The sequence below is a fragment of the Meriones unguiculatus genome, chromosome 14, assembly GCF_030254825.1.
Source record: "Meriones unguiculatus strain TT.TT164.6M chromosome 14, Bangor_MerUng_6.1, whole genome shotgun sequence".
Lineage (NCBI taxonomy): Eukaryota > Metazoa > Chordata > Mammalia > Rodentia > Muridae > Meriones > Meriones unguiculatus.
The window spans coordinates 54,236,247-54,253,200 of NC_083361.1; the positions used below are offsets into that span (position 1 = coordinate 54,236,247).

Consider the following 16,954-nt stretch of genomic DNA (forward strand, 5'->3'; position numbering starts at 1 on the left):
GACCAGCACCGTATATTATGCTCGAGGTATTGCTGGAGCCAGAGGAGAAATTGGTCAGCCCTGCCAGGGGTAGTACCCTTTCAGGAACAGACAGACAGTAGATCAGAGTGCTGCAGTGATGGCAACTCAGGATTTGTATTTCACAGAAGAAGGCTGTCGGTTGGTTATATGGCACATCCTTACTGTTCTCAAAAACTAAATAAATAATAAATAAGGTGGAGTGTGAGAAAAGAAGAACCAAAAAGTTATCAACCTCTGGCCTCCACATATAACTAATGGGCATACACACACACACACACACACACACACACACACACACACACAAACGCACGCTCAAAGGGGTCAGCCCCCGGTCCCCAAAAGATAACTAAAAAATAATCATAGGGAAAAACATGCCTGTTGATCCGAGACCCAGAATGAGACGTTTGTACATCTTGAAACTTAGTTTTTTAGTGTTTGGATATCAGTTTTCTCTCTGTCATGTTTATTGTTTGTTCCCACGTCTTTTCTAGTTTAATGTTTGCACATCGCCCGAGATCCTGGAGGGAAATGCCTGTTAGATTTGCTGATTTTGGAGTTCTGCACAGAAATGAACTGTCAGGAACTTTAAGCGGCTTAACCCGAGTCAGGCGCTTCCAGCAGGATGACGCTCACATCTTCTGCATGGTGGAGCAGGTAGGCAAGGACACTGGGGGAGGCTGGCTCTGCAGATTCATAGCTCAGTCTCTTCCAGTGACTGTGAAGGCAGCTGTGTGCCCTGGTCTCTGCACATTTGATGATCGGAACCTCTGCTCCTTCTCTCGTTTAGGGTTAAAAAGCTGATCATTTCCTGGGGGGAAGTTTATTGTTTTCTTTTGGTTTCCTTCACTTACTTTATTAATTCAAGTTATACCAGTGGGATTTTTTAAGGGAACTTGGGGTATTTGTTTTCAATGTATTGCTTGGAACTTACAGCTTCATCTTTTCAGTACAAATTAAAATTTGTAAAGGTAACTGTCAGATACTGCCGGACTGTTAGACTTGATTGCTGCAATAGAACAACAGCACATGAATGATGCTGCACAGGAAATTTAAAGGTTTTGAACAGATAGACTGCTTCCTGACTACTGAAATTACTGTGGAAACCAATATCAAAAATCCATTTGGAAACTGAACAACACACTTCTAAATGACCCATAGATCAGAGGACAAATGCAAAATAAAATTAGAAGACGGTTGTGGTGGCACATGCTTGTAATCCTAGCATGGCAGAGGCAGAGGCAGAGGCAGAGGGGCAGAGGGGCAGAGGGGCAGAGGGGCAGAGGGGCAGAGGGGCAGAGAGGCAGAGGAGAGGCAGAGAGGCAGAGGAGAGGCAGAGAGGAGAGGCAGAGGCAGAGAGGAGAGGCAGAGGAGAGGCAGAAGCAGAGAAGAGGCAGAGGCAGAAGAGAGGCAAAGGGGCAGAGAGGCAGAGGGGCAGAGGGGCAGAGGCACAGAGGCGCAGAGGCAGAGGCAGCGGCAGCGGCAGAGAGGCAGATGGATCTCTGTAAGGCCAGCCTGGCCTACAAAGTGAGTCCAGGACAGCCAAGGCATACAGAGAAACCCTGTCTCAAAAAACAAATAACATAACATTAGAAAATATGGTCTTTACAATACAAATGAAAACACATGTTCCACAAATTACGTAATGCCATTGAAATGATGTCTACATGGATGTTTACAGCACCCCAACTTCTACTTAAGAAACTAGAAAAATAAAAAGATCCAATTTTATCCAGTGTAAGCCACGGGAAAATAAAGTGTTGATGAGTATGCCAGCTACTTTTTTATGTCATCTTAACTCAAGCCAGAGTTGGTGTGAATGAGGGAACCTCAGTTGAGAAAAGTCCCTTACCAGACTGGCCTGCGGGTAAGCCTGTGCTACATTTTCTTAATTGAGGATTGATATGGGAGGTCCCACTTCACTGTGGACAGAGCTATCTTTAGGATAATGGTCCTGAGTGCTCTAAGAAAGCAGGCTAGGCAAGCCACGAGGAGCAAGCCAGCAAGCAGTATCCATCTGTGTCCTCCGCTTTAACTCCTGCCTTGAGGTTTCTGCCCTGTCTGGGTTTCTGTTCTGACTTCCCTCTGACTGTGATGTGGAAGTGTAAGCAAAATAAACCTTTTTCTCCTGAAGTTGCTTTGGTCACAGTGTTTTATCACTAAGGCAATCAGCAAATAAAAGACTTATTATTTGGTTCTTAAATTCTTCCTCAAGTTTGTGGCTGAAGGCTTGGCCTCCAGCTGGGGAACGGTAGAAATCTTACGAAGTAGAGCCCTGTTGGAGAAAGTTAGGTCATAGGGTGTACCCTGGAGAGATCTGTTGAGTCCTAACCCCATTCAAAGGTTATGAGATGAAGCAGCCTTACCCTCCACAGGCTCCTTTCCAGGGTGCTCTGATTGACACAGTTCCAGAAGCAGCAGAGCCCACTGATTAGAATCTGCAACGATAAACAAAGAAGACAGAATTAACATGGAAACCATTAGACAAAAGCCACCAAAACAGAAAAATAAAAAAGAGTGACGACAAAACCTAAGCTGGCTCTCTGAGAGAGGATCAACCAAATGGGTAATCTTTTCATCAAACTGAAGGGTTTCCAGCATTAGGAATGAGAGGTGTTGTTGGTACAGATTTTGAAGATACTCAGTGAATAAGGCATTTGTTTTTATTATTACAAAAGACTTTATAAAGCAGCAGGAGTCCAAAGTCACATACTTCAGACACATTTAGTGAATAATCTTATGCCAATAAATTTCTCAACTCAGATAAAGTAGACAAATCTTAGAAAAAATGCAAACTACCAGCCTTTATTCAAGAAGTCAATGAGGGGCCTTATGGCCATCACAGAAGTTACACTGACAACTAGAAACCTCCAGACAAAGAAAGTACCAGTCCATGTTGGTTCCACTGATGGATTCTCTGAACGCTGAAGGAAATTCTAGACAGAGTCTTAAAGAAAACTGAAGGGGAAGAAGTTGTTACTGACTCATCCTAGGGGGCTTCCAGTGCTCTGAAACAAAACAAGACAAGACAGCTCTAGAAAAGGCTGATCTGAGTGTATCACGCAAAGGACAGTGCATCTTAACCAAGTAAGCTCCGTTCCACAAATGGAAGATATGTAATATTAGACACAGGTTTAATATTATAAAATGAACCACTGTAATTTACCATGTTGTCCAACTGTAAAGGAAAACTTTTAGTTTTGGTGCTGAAGAGATGGCTCAGTGGTCAAGAGCACTTGCTGTTCTTGTTCAAGCTGAGAACTCAGGTTTAGTCCCCAGCCCCCATATGGTGCCTCACAGTCATCCACTATTCCAGTTCCAGGGGACATGACACTTTCTATGGCTTCCGTAGACACTGTATGCTCATAATGTACAGACATTCATGTGGGCAAAGCACTCATACACATAAAAACAAATTCCTTTTTAAAAAAGAAGGCACGTCTCAATAATCACTGTATCGGCAGATGCTTGAAAAGTGTTAGTAAAAACCCAGTGTTCGTTTCTCATTGAAAACTCTAGGTAAGAAGGAAGAGAATTTCCTCAGCCTAATAACAGGCACTTCTGAAAAACCTAAAGAGGAGCAATATAAGGATGTTGCTTCTTGTTGCTTCAATTGGTGATTATACTGGAAAATCTTTTGATAAAATAAGCAAGGGAGAAATAAGAAAATGTCCAGATTAGAAAAAAAAAAAAAGGAGAAAAGAAAGAAAGAAAGAAAATATTTTGCTTGCACATGGTATGACCTTGCCCAGTGTTGTTGAGGGCATGCACTCTCTGGTGGTAAAGGCCATGAGAAGTGTCAGAGGTGCTAAGCCACTGAGCGGCAAAAATGAGTCCATTCATCCTGCAGGTCCTGAAGAAGAAATTCCATTCCCACCAGGGAGCAGTCAGCCTGGAGCAGCCAAAGAAATTTTCTGATCCAGAATCTTATCCTAAATGACTCAGAAACTATAAACCATTCATTGTTCCAACAATTGGGAGAATCTCATCTTGAATGAAAAAGGACAACCCTTGAGCTGCAACACTGAAATGACCACCCTGTTAGCATTATCTGACAAAAGTTTATAAGATTTATTCTTATTCTGGTGTATGCACGTGTGTGTGTGTGTGTGTGTGTGTGTTCAGGTGCTCACAGAGGCCAGCAGAATGTGTCTACAGAATTACAGGCTTCCTGATGTGGATGCTGGGAATACTTTGAGCTGTCTCTCCAGCTCCATGACAAAGATGTTCAGCTGTCATGAGAATGCGTTCAGGAACAGCTACAAAACCACTGCAAACTAACAGAAACCATTCCAAGACTCAGAAAAAGGGAACATTTCAAGGAAGAAATAAAGGTCATAGTGAAGAACTAGGGACAAGTGAAGAGCCTATGGCTGAGATGGAAACTGAATTAATTAAAAAAATCAAAATAAAAGCTTAGTAGATTAGATTCATGAACAGAACAAAGGAGAAAGGAAGAATCTATAGATAGAAATAGAGATAAAATCTGAAAGGCAGGAAATGAAATGGGGAAGGGACGGGTCATGATTGACCCCCACTGACTTCCAGGTCATCATCCTCTGCAGGGATCTGGGAAGGGATGTTAACTCATGGCTGAGAACTTGTCAGATCCATTAAAAGACACCAACCGCCAGTCAGGAAGCCAAGCAAGCTGCAAACAAGACATACCCAAAGAAATCTATGCTAAGCTGTGAGTTAAATGTGGAAAAAAAAAAAAAAGACAGAAACTGGAAGGCAGAGAAAAGGAAATGAAGAATTATCTTAGAGGAGAAAAAAATCCTAACTTGAATAACAGCTTCACACACAGAGGTCAGCAGTGGTCCAGCCTTTTTCAAGGGCTGAAAGAAAGCACCCACCGTCAACCCAGAATTCGCAGGCTAAAGAAAACCTTTTACAGGAGTGATGGAGAAGTTGAGACATCAGCCATTCCTCAGAAGGATGGCTGGGGGATGGCAGTGGCGGGCTGAGTCTCAGAACACGAGGGACTTTAAAATTGTGAAAATAAAAATAATGTTCAGTTTCCTTCTGAATTTTCTAAGTTATGTTTAATGAAGTAAAAATATGCCTTTGCCTGATGTGGTCCTAAATATGTAAACAGAAAATGCTTAAGCAAATGATGCTGGCAGTGGAGAAGGGTAAAAAGAAGTGGAGATTCTACTACACACATTTGAACTTGTAATCTGTAGGTTACAATGTTGTATAGCACCTGAAGAAACTACTAAAAGTGTATCTTACCCTAATATGCCTACGTGTAAGTCTGAAAGAAATTATAATAAATGTTAGCAATAGAAGGTACTATCTGCAGTGTGTTAAAGTCAGGTTTTATGGGGCTGGAGAGATGGCTCATTGCTTAAGAACACTGCTGTTCTTGCAAAGAACTCAGGTTCAGTTCCCAGCACCTACATCACCCCTCACAACTTCTGTCCATTTCTAAGGGGTCTGCCACCCTCTTCTTGCCTCTGCAGACATCAGCTGCGTATGTGGTATACATACATACAGGCAAACACTCATATTCACATAAAATTAAAAAAAAACTTTTAAAATCAGTTTTAATAACCGATTTGACAAAATTATTTACTATTAAAAATACTATACTATAAATGAATTTAAATTGGTATTCCATTTGAATGTTTTATCTATTTAAATTTCAGATTGAAGAAGAAATAAAAGGGTGCTTGAACTTTTTACAGTCTGTTTACTCAACATTTGGCTTCTCCTTTCAATTAAACCTGTCAACAAGGCCTGAGCATTTCCTAGGGGAGATTGAGATGTGGGATGAAGCTGAGAGGGTAAGCATTGTGACAAAAGCCTGAGAAACTGCGCCTCCCTGGGGATTTAAACTGAGGAGTCAGGGAGTGAGGGTGCAGACTGCGGAATGTAGCTAGCCAATTCTCACCTCCATCGTGATCGTCTGTTCCACACTTTGAAACTGATGTGGGGTTTTCGTTTATACTCTTCAGTTCTGGGGCCTTTTTCTAGAACACACAGAAGCTAACCATGTACTAGGAGGCAGGAGAATAGCAGACACTGTATGAAGAGTTTAACAGTTATTTCCCTGTTGTGAGTGGATGAACGACCACAGAGGTGCACAGACACACGCTAGGCTTGAGCTATAATGGGATTTCCTCTTCACACATACTCCTAGCCCTGTGTCCTCACTACACTCTTCTTCCCTGTCTACTGAATGGAAGATCAAGGTTATATGACATCTCCTCTCCCAGGAAGGAGTCACATGGAAGTAGAACGAGAAAAAGAGGGTGCAAAGCATGGCTTAGAGGTTCTACCTGCTCACATATGTCAGCTCTATGGGGGAACTGCAGCTCTTTAAGGATCAGACTGAGCATGAGGATGGGATGGTGGTACCTGTGCTCTGGTGATGATACCTACTACGTGAGCCTGTGGGAAATTTAAATAAATTCATGTATATGAGCTAATAATGGGCATAGTGCCAAGCTCGTGCCAATGTGCAGTTGATCTTTATGTTTGTTTGTGTCTTGTTCCAGTTATTTAGAATTGGATGGGTTACAGGAATAAAGGGATGGACCAGATGTGGGAATAACTGGCTGGAAGTATTGACATTTTTGCTCTTTCTGACTGATGTGGCTAAAGCTTAGCAGACAAGCCTGAAGGAATATGGCAGTATAGATTGGACCTTCTTCTACTTTAGGGATCTTCTCTCATAGTGACCAACTTTGATTCACTGGGAGTCAGTGAGAGGAACATTTGAGGGGCTTTATTTTATTGTTGCTATCATTGTTTTCCTCATACATCTCTGAGATGGCTTGAAAGAACCCAAAGCTTTCTTAACCCTGTCTCTATAACCACCTCTTCTCCTACTGCACTGCCTCATCCTGTGTCCCCAGAGGCCTGATAAAAATTTGGCGACCTGTGCCTCATAATTCTCCAAACCTTGGCCAATCTTTGGCCTTTTAATGCCTTGGGCACTCTAGTATCCTTCAATTGCTCTCACAGGGCCTTGGTTTCTCTGTCTCATATCCCTTCTCCTTCAGACACAGTGCAGTGAGGAGGGCCATCCCAAGCCCGTGCAGCACCTCTACGCAGGTTGCTTCTGTTGAGTAGGGTCCACTAGGGATGTTGCCAGCATCTCAGGAATAAAATTCTGTCAAGAACACACCCTGGCTGGGACCCTGGGAAAGCCCCTCTTTACCCCAGGAGTCAGTTCCTTGTAATCCCACCTGTAGCCTTGACTTCCCAAAGATCCCCTGTTACAAAGTATCAAAGCCCTGCCAGGCTAAGGTCCAGTATATTGGAGTTGTGACAGGAATCTGGTGGGGTTCTGGTGTATTGTGTCTTAGTGCTCTTCAGGAAGCTGGTCCAACGCTTCTTCTATTAGTACTTCTCTGGACGTCCACTCATCTGGACGTCCAAGCATCTTTACCACAGGCTACATCTAAAGCCTGAGCTGGCTTAAGCTGAAAACCAAAGTGAGGTTCCTATCCCCGTACCCTGACAACTCAAAAGGCTTGCCTCCTCCCTCCCCCCCCCCAGTTGCAGCAGAGGTCAGACACACAAGGAGAAGTAGTGACACATACAGAGAGAATGGAGAAGCAGGCCCAAGACTCCCATGCCTCTTCCTGTGTGGAAGCCCCACCTGCAAGGAACATAGCTCTCAGACCATCACTAGGAGGTACCTTGTCCTGGTTTGTTTTTGTCAGCTTGTCACAAACCTAGACATATCTTGGAAGAGAGAATCACAATTAAGGAATTACCTCCTTCAGATTGGCTTGTAGGCATGCCTCATGTCTATGGGCTTTTGTTGTTGTTGTGTTTTTGATACAGGGTTTCTCTGTGTAGCCTTGGCTGTCCTGGACTATGGGACTTTTCTTGATTGCTGACTGACGTGGGAGGGCCCAGCCCACTGAGGGTGTGGTACCACCCATGGGCAGGAGGTCCTGGAAGGTACAAGAACAGCAGGTGACTATGAGCCTGGAAGCAAGCCAAGTGAGCAGGGTTCCTCAATGGCCTGTCTTCAGTTCCTGCCTCTTGGGTCCCTCCCTGACTTCACTCAATGACAGACTATGACTTGGGAGTTTTAAGATGAAATGAACTGTGTCCTTCCCTGAGCTGGTCGTGGTTATGGTTTTATCACAGTAACATGGAAAGAAAGTAGGAGACACCTGCTGTCAGTGTGTGTAGGTCAGAGAGGCCTGCACTGGAGGGAAGGCCTTTTCTAGAATCTCCTGAACAACTGAGAAAAAATGGCACATTTTCTCCAGCGTGTTGTTGATGAGTATGCATTGATGAAGGTAGGATGAATGGATGGATAGATAGATAAACAGTTAGACAGATACATAGATAGGTAGAGAGATAGATGATAGATAGATAGATAGATATGAGCTATATGGTCAGAAATGAATATGTAATAAAGTAGGGTTTTTTTTTTAATGTTCTCTCTTTTAAAATAAAATAGCAATTGCAGAACAGCTTGATGGAATTTGGAAAACCATGGAAAATAAACCCAGGAGATGGAGCATTCTATGGCCCTAAAGTAAGTAGAGCATATTCTGAGAGGAAGAAGTTATAAAAAATGAAAACTGTCTCTAAGCAAGCATTATTTAATTTACAGATCGATATAAAAATTAAAGATGCTATTGGCAGATATCATCAGTGTGCTACAATTCAGCTGGACTTCCAACTGCCCATTAGGTTTAATCTCACATATGTTAGGTGAGTGATTCTAATATCTTCACTATTTGTCATAAGATTGTGGGCAATGCAGAAATAAGCACCAGTGAGTTCGGGTGTCTGCTACGCACTATACATTTGTTTGTTTTTGTAATCTGGGATTTTCTTCATTTATGTTGCTAGGTCAAAATACTGGGTACTTCATAAAGAAACAAGATTTATTTGGGTAAAATATGGCAACAGCATGGCACAGGCCTCCTACTGCTTCTCCACATGGCAGAGACATGGGGAAGGATATAGCTTTGTGTAGAAGAAAGCAAGCGGATGAGGCGGTCCCGCTTCATAGTAACCTGTTCTCTTGAGAACTAATATGCTGTGTGAGAACTATAGTAATCCCTTCCCAGAGTATCCCCTTGACCTAATCGCCTCCCACTAGCTAAACTCTCATCTGCCACATCTCTGACTGGGGTTGGAGCTTAGTGATAGAGGGTTTGCTTAGCCTTTGCCAGGCCTTGGATTCAATCCTAACCCCCTACAATAGAGAGGGGAAAAAATGTTTCCTGATATTTCTATTGTCCAAAGAGTTTCATCAAGAAGTCTGTTGTGTTTTTTTTCTTTAGTGTATTGATATAGTGGATAGTGTTTATTTAGAACACTGAACTGGCCTTGCACTGCTTAGGATAAAATCCACTTGGGCCTTGATCTGCCAATAGTGTGCTGAGAGTGTTTGAATGCATATCATGCAGGAAACTGGCCTCGTCTCCTTGTACCAGCTTTAGTAGGTCTCAGTATCTCAGAATGTTGCTCTTTTAAAGCAAGTGCGGAAGTGCTCCCTTCTGTTCTTCCTGGAAGAGATGGGGTAAATTTGGTGTTGTTTCTTTTTCAGATAATTGGTAGACTTTCCATTGAAACTGCCCATAGCTCTAAGTTTCCCTTTGGGTGGGGCAGGGGGGGCGGGGAAAGTCATCGTCATGTTTAAAATCCAGTAATTTTCCTGGGATATTTTCTATCAGAGTTATTATAACAAACAAACAACCACTTCTCACTTGAGGGGAGTGCAGGGAACTGGAGCACCCATGCAAGCCGTCCATTCTAGGAGAGTGTGGGAAGCAGGGGAGGAGGTCCTTACACAGTTGGAGATGGTGACGGTTAGAACCAAGTGGAGGCAGGAAGATGAACCCCCTGGAGGAGTTGGGGGATAAGCTGGAGAAAGAAAGAGTTGATGTGATTTTGAGACCTAGGGAGTGGGAGAGTGAGGCACCCCCATGACTGTGTATTTTAAGATAGCAAGGGAGGCTTATCCATTGCGCACAGTCTTGAGAAAGGCCATCAGACAGAGCTCAGCATCTATCCCTGTGAAAAGATGCAAATAAACTTCTAATTATGATAAGGAACATTTACCAGCAAACAACAGCAGCATCTCAACAGAGCCAGAAAGGTGGTGGGGATATCACTTGCTTTATTGCTGCCCAGATTTATCCCAGGAGTGCAGAGAGTTAGAGTCTTTATGGAAGCTCTCATGTCTAAAAATCCTACAAATCAAATGGATAGAACTCAAAGCAAGGAATGAAGGAAGGATGCCTCCCTGAATGTCAGCAGTCACCTGCTAGGAAAGACAAGGCAAAAACATTTCAGAAGCAATGGCGGAGCATGGGAGTACAGAGGAGTGATCTGAAGAAATAGAAGGTGTGATGTTTATATGGGGCTTACATCATGAGATTTTATCAAAAGCCAAACAGTTACTTAAGGGAACAGTCTTGGAACGGAAGAATCAATATGGCAAAGTTACTGATTCTCTTCAGACTTACCTACGAGGTCTAATCTGCTGGGATCTTTTGAAGGGGATTTTGCAGTTATTCTAAGGTTTGTTGGCTAGTGTTAAGTGTAATAGCATAATTTTATAACACTAGTTAATTAAAATAAAAGATGCGACAGGAAATGTTGGATACATAGAGGCCTGCAAAGATGCTACCATCGTTCTTTCATTTCCCACATGAAACAGCAAATAACATTTAGGAATATCCCATACTGTTTCCACAGTGACAGTTGTGTAAGTCTGCACAGCAATGAGTTAAGGCTGCTTCCGAGGGTCCCCCTCCCCACCCACCGCTTCCAAGCTCTCTGGGCTGTCCACAGCCTTCTGCCTGAGTCTGCACTAACCATCAGCAGGAATGTTAGGCAGTTTTAACACATGTGAACTGGGTTAAGGGAGGACCTCTCCGTATTTGTTTGTTTTGAGTGTGTTTTAGAAGTAGCTAACCGGTACAACTTTGAGATAAACGTTTCTCAAAAGAACTTTTTCAATGTCGTGTATTATGTGTGCTGAATAAACTGAGCTCTGCCTCCTGAGAATATGCAGGATCTTGGTGTGTCTTTCTTCACTGAAGCTGGCAGTCATAGTTGGCTTCCTCGTGGTTTTCTTTCCCTTATGGGAAGAAGGGAATGACGGACTGTAAAGCCCATGTCATGATGGTTTGCGATCTGTGGGTAAATTTGACTGGTGGACTTTTAAGATAAATATCAGAAATATTTTGGAGGGGGGCAGTGGATGAGGGGAGAAGTGGATTAAATAAGACTGGCTAAGCCAAGCTCAGAGCTGGTATGCTCTGCTTCCCCGATACCATGATTTAAAAATCCATGAAAAGGATTAGTAAGCAAAGCAAAGGCTTGAGGAAACCTGCCAATAAAAACAATTTTCTAGTGAAAATACCCAAAAACACTAACAATAGACAAATTGGATATAGGGTAAGGAGATAAACTTATTGCCAACCTTAGGAAAATACCTAATACACATTTTTTGTTTGTTTGTTTTGTTTTGTTTTCAGTAAGGATGGGGATGATAAGAACAGGCCTGTGATCATTCACCGAGCCATACTGGGATCTGTGGAAAGGATGATAGCTATTCTCTCAGAGAACTATGGGGGAAAATGGTAAGTGACCTGGGAACGAAAAGCTGACTCTCTTCTACAATCCAGTCTGAACAGATTAAATGTCTGCCGCATAATTAGCACAGATCCACACAGCAAATGGAGGATTCTTGTTCCATCTGCCAGATCAGAAAACAGAGAACGCAGGCAGAGTGACATGAAACTGTACCATTGCCCTTTAAGGAACGTGGACTGTTGATGAGTTATCTTTTCACCCTTTTCCAGCCCACCACAGTTCCAGCCGTGGTCTGGAAAACACATCCTATCTCCCACTGTTCCACATCTCAGCTCACTGCCTTCCCTTTCAACTCTGAGTGGTACCCTGGAAGATCCCTGTGATCAGTGAAAACCACATATATCTGATCCAGATATGACCCACACCAGCGCTGAGAAGCTGCCCTAGCCGTGCAGGCCCAGTGAGGAAAGGAGATGCTCTTACATGCCGTAGCTTGGGTCCTCTTATCTGGAAGGCGGGCTGGCCACAATTGTGGTGAACCAGTCTGATCACAGGGCCAGATATGTAGAAGTAATCAGATTGAAAACACAGGTGACAAGTTTGGTAAGAGCAATGTTGTTGATAGCACCCACAGGCTTTTCATTCCCAACTTGATTTTTGAGAACTTAGTTTAAAGGTAGGGTGGAGTGCAGTGTGGGGACTATTCCCAGCTGCTACTTTATGAATATAGTCACATAATTTTTTCTTAAATTATAAAAGTAAAATAACACATAAAATCAAACACACAGCAAAACTCACAAGCACAGCTTATAAAGTAAAAAGCAAATGTTTGTTTTTATGCTCTGGCCTCACCCCCTCCCCATCCTACTTCCCCAGAGAACCTCACTCTTGTAGACAGTTTCATTACAAATCAGGCAGGTGTTTGAAGCCTTGATGTACAATGTGTGGGGATTATGGGCAGCTCTCTAAAGAGAAGCGGGTCACTCTACACAGGACCACTTCCTGTTCTCTACTGCATGTCTGAGTCCCACCAGCTTCCTTTGGGTTTTAGCCCACTTCACTACTCCACACTAGTATAAGACACCACCATCTCGCCGACTTCCACCTATTTCAAACAGAGCCAACTGTACAGAGACATAAACATGTTAACTCATACTCAGGCAACACGTGTGTTCATACCTGCACTTTTGGTTTCTGTAGAGTCTCAATAGTTTAGAATCTCTGTGAGACCAAGGTGCATTGCTCTAGATAAGTTGTTAGGGACTTACAGGCTTTCTAGCTATGCAGGACCTTTGCAGGATGCTCAGTTCATAGATTTCCCAGCTTACTTTCACTGCTCAGGAGGGTGAGCACAGCATGCTGCCTGGGGACAGAGTGTCACCTGGTCAGGCTTATGCAATAATACAGAACTTTCAGAGGAAACTGAGGCAGTGGCCCTGGCAGCGGCACACAATGTGCATTGTGGGAGCTGCAGGGGTTGTGTATAGGGACAGTAGCTCTGGAGATAGCAGATTCTGAAGCTAGAACTAAGCTCTATTAGCAGAGGATGCTATTGTCTCACTAGTGCTGCTGGTTTGGCGCATCGGTATCCCAGGGTATGTTATGTTAGCGCTAGCAGATGCCATGGCAGTTGCCTTTAAGCACAGAGTGGGGGTGGGGGTGTTAGTGAGTCATGTGATGCTGGCTTACTCCCTCACTTCTCTATTAAGAAACTGCTCCCTGGCACTGCTGGCGGAAGAGAACAAAGCGAAATCCAGAGCTACCATCTTTCTGGGGAAATCACTATCCTCTGGAAACCTTGCATGATGAAAGGGACCCAAAGCAATCAACTGCTCTAAGCTAGCATGCTGGTCCCCTAGGTACGGACTGGTCACTACTGGTGAGAATTGAGTCCTCAGAAGAGGTATAACAAGGTGGAATCTAGTGAGGGCACGGTCATGTGGTGGCACTCATGAACATCCTTTAGTGGCCACTGTTCATGATCCACTGATTGGCTTCTCTTGTGTCTGATTATCCAAAAGGGCCCTTTGTTGGGCAATTCCACCATCATGGCCGACTTAGGTAGGGTTTCTTTTGCTATGATGAAAAACCATGACCAAAGCAAGGTTTATATTGCTTACACTGTTCATCCTGAAGAAATTCAGGTCAGGCGCTCAAACAGGACAGGAATCTAGGGGCAGGAGCCGATGCAGCTGGGAATAGTCCCCACTGGACTCCACCCACCTTTAAACTAAGTCCTCACTACAATGAAGACAAAGGTAAATGTGTCTCACATCAAACATTACCCTGTATATATTTTTTTAAAAAACAGCATTGTATTTTGACATAATCATAGGTTCACATGTAGCTGTAAGAAATAATAGATGTATAATTTTCTTAGAGTTTCTAATGCTGTGAGAAAACACCACGGCCAAAAATCAAGTTGGGGAGGAAAAGGTTTCTTGGCTGTACATTTCCCCAGCACTGTTCATCAATTGAAAGAAGTCAGGACAGGGACTCAAACAGAGAAGGAACCTGGAGGCAGGGGCTGATGCAGAGGCCATGGAGGGGTGCTGCTTACTGGCTTGCTCCACATGGTTTGCTCAGCCTGCCTTCATATAGAACCCAGGACCATCAGCCCAGGGATGGCATCACCCACAATGGGCTGGGGCCTTCTCCCATCAATCATTAATTGAGAAAACGCCTTGCAGATGGATCTTCTGGAGGCATTTTCTCAGTTGAGGTTTCCTCCTTCAGATAACTCTAGCCTGTGTCCAGCTGACCCAAGACTAGCCAGTACACCCACCTTCCGCCAGAATTATACCATACACCACAATCAGGATATAAGTATTGATTCTACTAACCCTGTTTGGATGTTGCCATTTCACATGTGCTCAATTCTATGCACGGGTCCATTTAGTTCCATAAGATTGTCTCACGTGTAAGTGTGAAGTTATCACCACCAGTCATGGTACTGAAGAGTGGCATCCCCGGTAACAACCACTCATGCTTTCCTTTCATGGACACATACATTCTATTCCACTGCTGTCTACTAATCCAGCGACCGTGAACTTTTTTTTTCTCCAAAATTCTGTCATTTCAAGAGTGTCACATAAATGGGGTCATGCAGTACACAGCTTTCTGAGATTGGCTTTTTTTTTCCCTCACCCACTAGACTTCCCTTGAGAGCCATCTGTATCCTATTCATAGTTGGTTCACTGTGATTGCTCTTGCTGTTCCTAAGTGTGGCTGACCATGTTTGACCTACTGAAGCACACTGGGGTGTTTCCAGTTTGGAGCTGTTCTAAATAAAACTGCCATGGATGCCTGCATGGAGGAGGTGTGTGTGGACACAAGGCTCTCTGGGACAGATGCTCAGGAGTGCAAGAATGTGTCCACCCTCTTCTCCTATCAAAACTCCATAAAGCTCCTTTTGCTTCTATGCCATTCTACCGGAACCACTGTCTCATGAGTCTCACCTTGAGAAAGCTTTGATAACTTTTGATCGCCTAAGTGGTCATTTTGAAATGACTTTAAACAGACATATTTTATATATTTTCCAGGCCTCTCTGGTTGTCTCCTCGCCAGGTAATGGTCATTCCTGTAGGTCCAACTTGTGAAAATTATGCACTACAGGTAAGATTGCAGACATTTGAAGACCATAACTTGCCACGACTTCTGTGTAGTTATCAACTTGAAATGCCATTCACGCTTTAAGATAATGCCTAGCCAGCAAGCTTGTAACAGCCTTTTTTTTTTCAGCTGTTGGGAGCCATGCATGACTTATGTCTACATGGCTTTGTTTTCTTAATGCTTTTGAGAAATGCGTGTTTTCAAGCACCCCACACTTACTCTTTTCCATGTGTTTTTATTGGGGAAAAACTTATTATCTGAGCTTATAATAACAAATATTTCCTATCTTATTTTCGGGGGGGGGCAGTTTATCTGGTTGCATCTTTAAACTTTTTTTAAAAAATACATTCGTTTATTTACTTATTTGGGCTTTTTTAAAGTCAGGGTCTCTCTATGTAGCCCTGGATGTCCTAGAACTCACTATGTAGACAAAGCTGGCCTCAAACTCACAGAGATCCCCCTGCCTCCTGAGTGCTGGGATTAAAAGTGTACACCACCACACCTGGCTTATTTATTTTCTAAGTATGAGTGTTTTACCTGCCTTTTTGTATGATCCCCTGGAACTGGAGTTAGGGATGGTTTTGAGCCACCATGCAGGTGCTAAGGACCAAACCCAGGTCTTCTTCAAGAGCAACAGGCGCTCCTAAGTGCTGAGCCATCTCTCCACCCCCCTAGCCGTTTGTTTCCAGTATGGCAGCTCACGGGAAGCAGCCTTTGGCCACAGGCACTGTGCCTGAATTGGTCACTGTGTGGGTTGCTTCTCACGCTGTTGGATGCCCTCCAGAGCAAGGGATCTGGAGGGAGTGCAGTGACACGCTTTGACAACCTAGATTCAGCAGTAATAAGCACCCCTTCCATGCCTTTCTGTGAACCACACTGACCACCTCTGAATGCAGTGACAGGAGCCCCCCAAGGCTGTCAGTACTAGGAGATGGGAGACAAATGATGTAATGACACCCCACTTTCTTCCAGGTGTCCAAGGAGTGCTTTGAAGAAGGCTTTATGGCCGATGTGGACTTAGATGACAGTTGTACACTGAATAAGAAAATACGGAATGCACAGCTGGCTCAGTATAACTTTATTTTGGGTAATTTAAGCTCATATATTTTTCCAGATGCTTGGCTTGGGGATTTACTTAAAGAAAACAAAAAGGAGGATTATAGTGTAACTACTTACCACAAGTTGACTGTTGAGTTGTAGTACACAAGGCAGAGGCCTGCAGCTCCACATGGAGTCTGCGGAGCAATGTTCCTAGTAACAGTTAACATTCAAGCCCAAATGAAGACAGATGCCAAGATTATTTCTGCAGGGGAATTACACTGCTTTTGCCCCAACCTGGTGCAAAGCCGAGGTGCTTTCCTTTGACTTTCTGGTTTATTAGAAAGCTTGGACTAAACTATGGGTAGAAAAAAAAATTTCAATCAAATCAAGAGAACCTGATATTAACATGCTTGGAGGTATGGTATGGATATGTTCTGTAAGTTGAAAGGGTCTGCAGTTAAAAAAGGAAAAAACATGCCTAGAGTTGTTCTGTCAACAGTTGATCACTGGTAAGGTTTGGCTTGTAGAAGGAAGTGCAGTGGCAGCCTTTGACAACCTAAATTTGGTAGTAATAAGCACCCCCTTCCATGTCTCAATCAGCCTTTCTGGAAACCTCAGATTAGCTCATTGGAAAGGTACCAGAGTGATGACCTGAAAAGTAGAGTTAATAGCCAAGCTATTGAAAGAGCAACAGGAACTCAGCCTCACGAGGACTGTGTCTCTCCATTTCTGTTTCCTGTTTTGCTCTGACTCT

At 43.5% G+C, this 16,954-nt stretch overlaps 1 protein-coding gene across 2 annotated transcripts in view; it reads left to right on the forward strand.

Annotated features, from left to right (window-relative positions):
- Nucleotides 1-16,954, forward strand: part of Tars3 (threonyl-tRNA synthetase 3) — a 41,527-nt gene that overhangs the window by 23,507 nt on the left and 1,066 nt on the right. For both annotated transcript variants that reach the window (XM_060367292.1, XM_021633270.2), the window contains exons 12-18: nucleotides 513-675; nucleotides 5,670-5,807; nucleotides 8,450-8,527; nucleotides 8,606-8,706; nucleotides 11,490-11,594; nucleotides 15,090-15,162; nucleotides 16,132-16,246. In XM_060367292.1, the coding sequence (XP_060223275.1) occupies nucleotides 513-675; nucleotides 5,670-5,807; nucleotides 8,450-8,527; nucleotides 8,606-8,706; nucleotides 11,490-11,594; nucleotides 15,090-15,162; nucleotides 16,132-16,246 (773 nt within the window). The remainder of the gene's footprint in view (nucleotides 1-512; nucleotides 676-5,669; nucleotides 5,808-8,449; nucleotides 8,528-8,605; nucleotides 8,707-11,489; nucleotides 11,595-15,089; nucleotides 15,163-16,131; nucleotides 16,247-16,954) is intronic.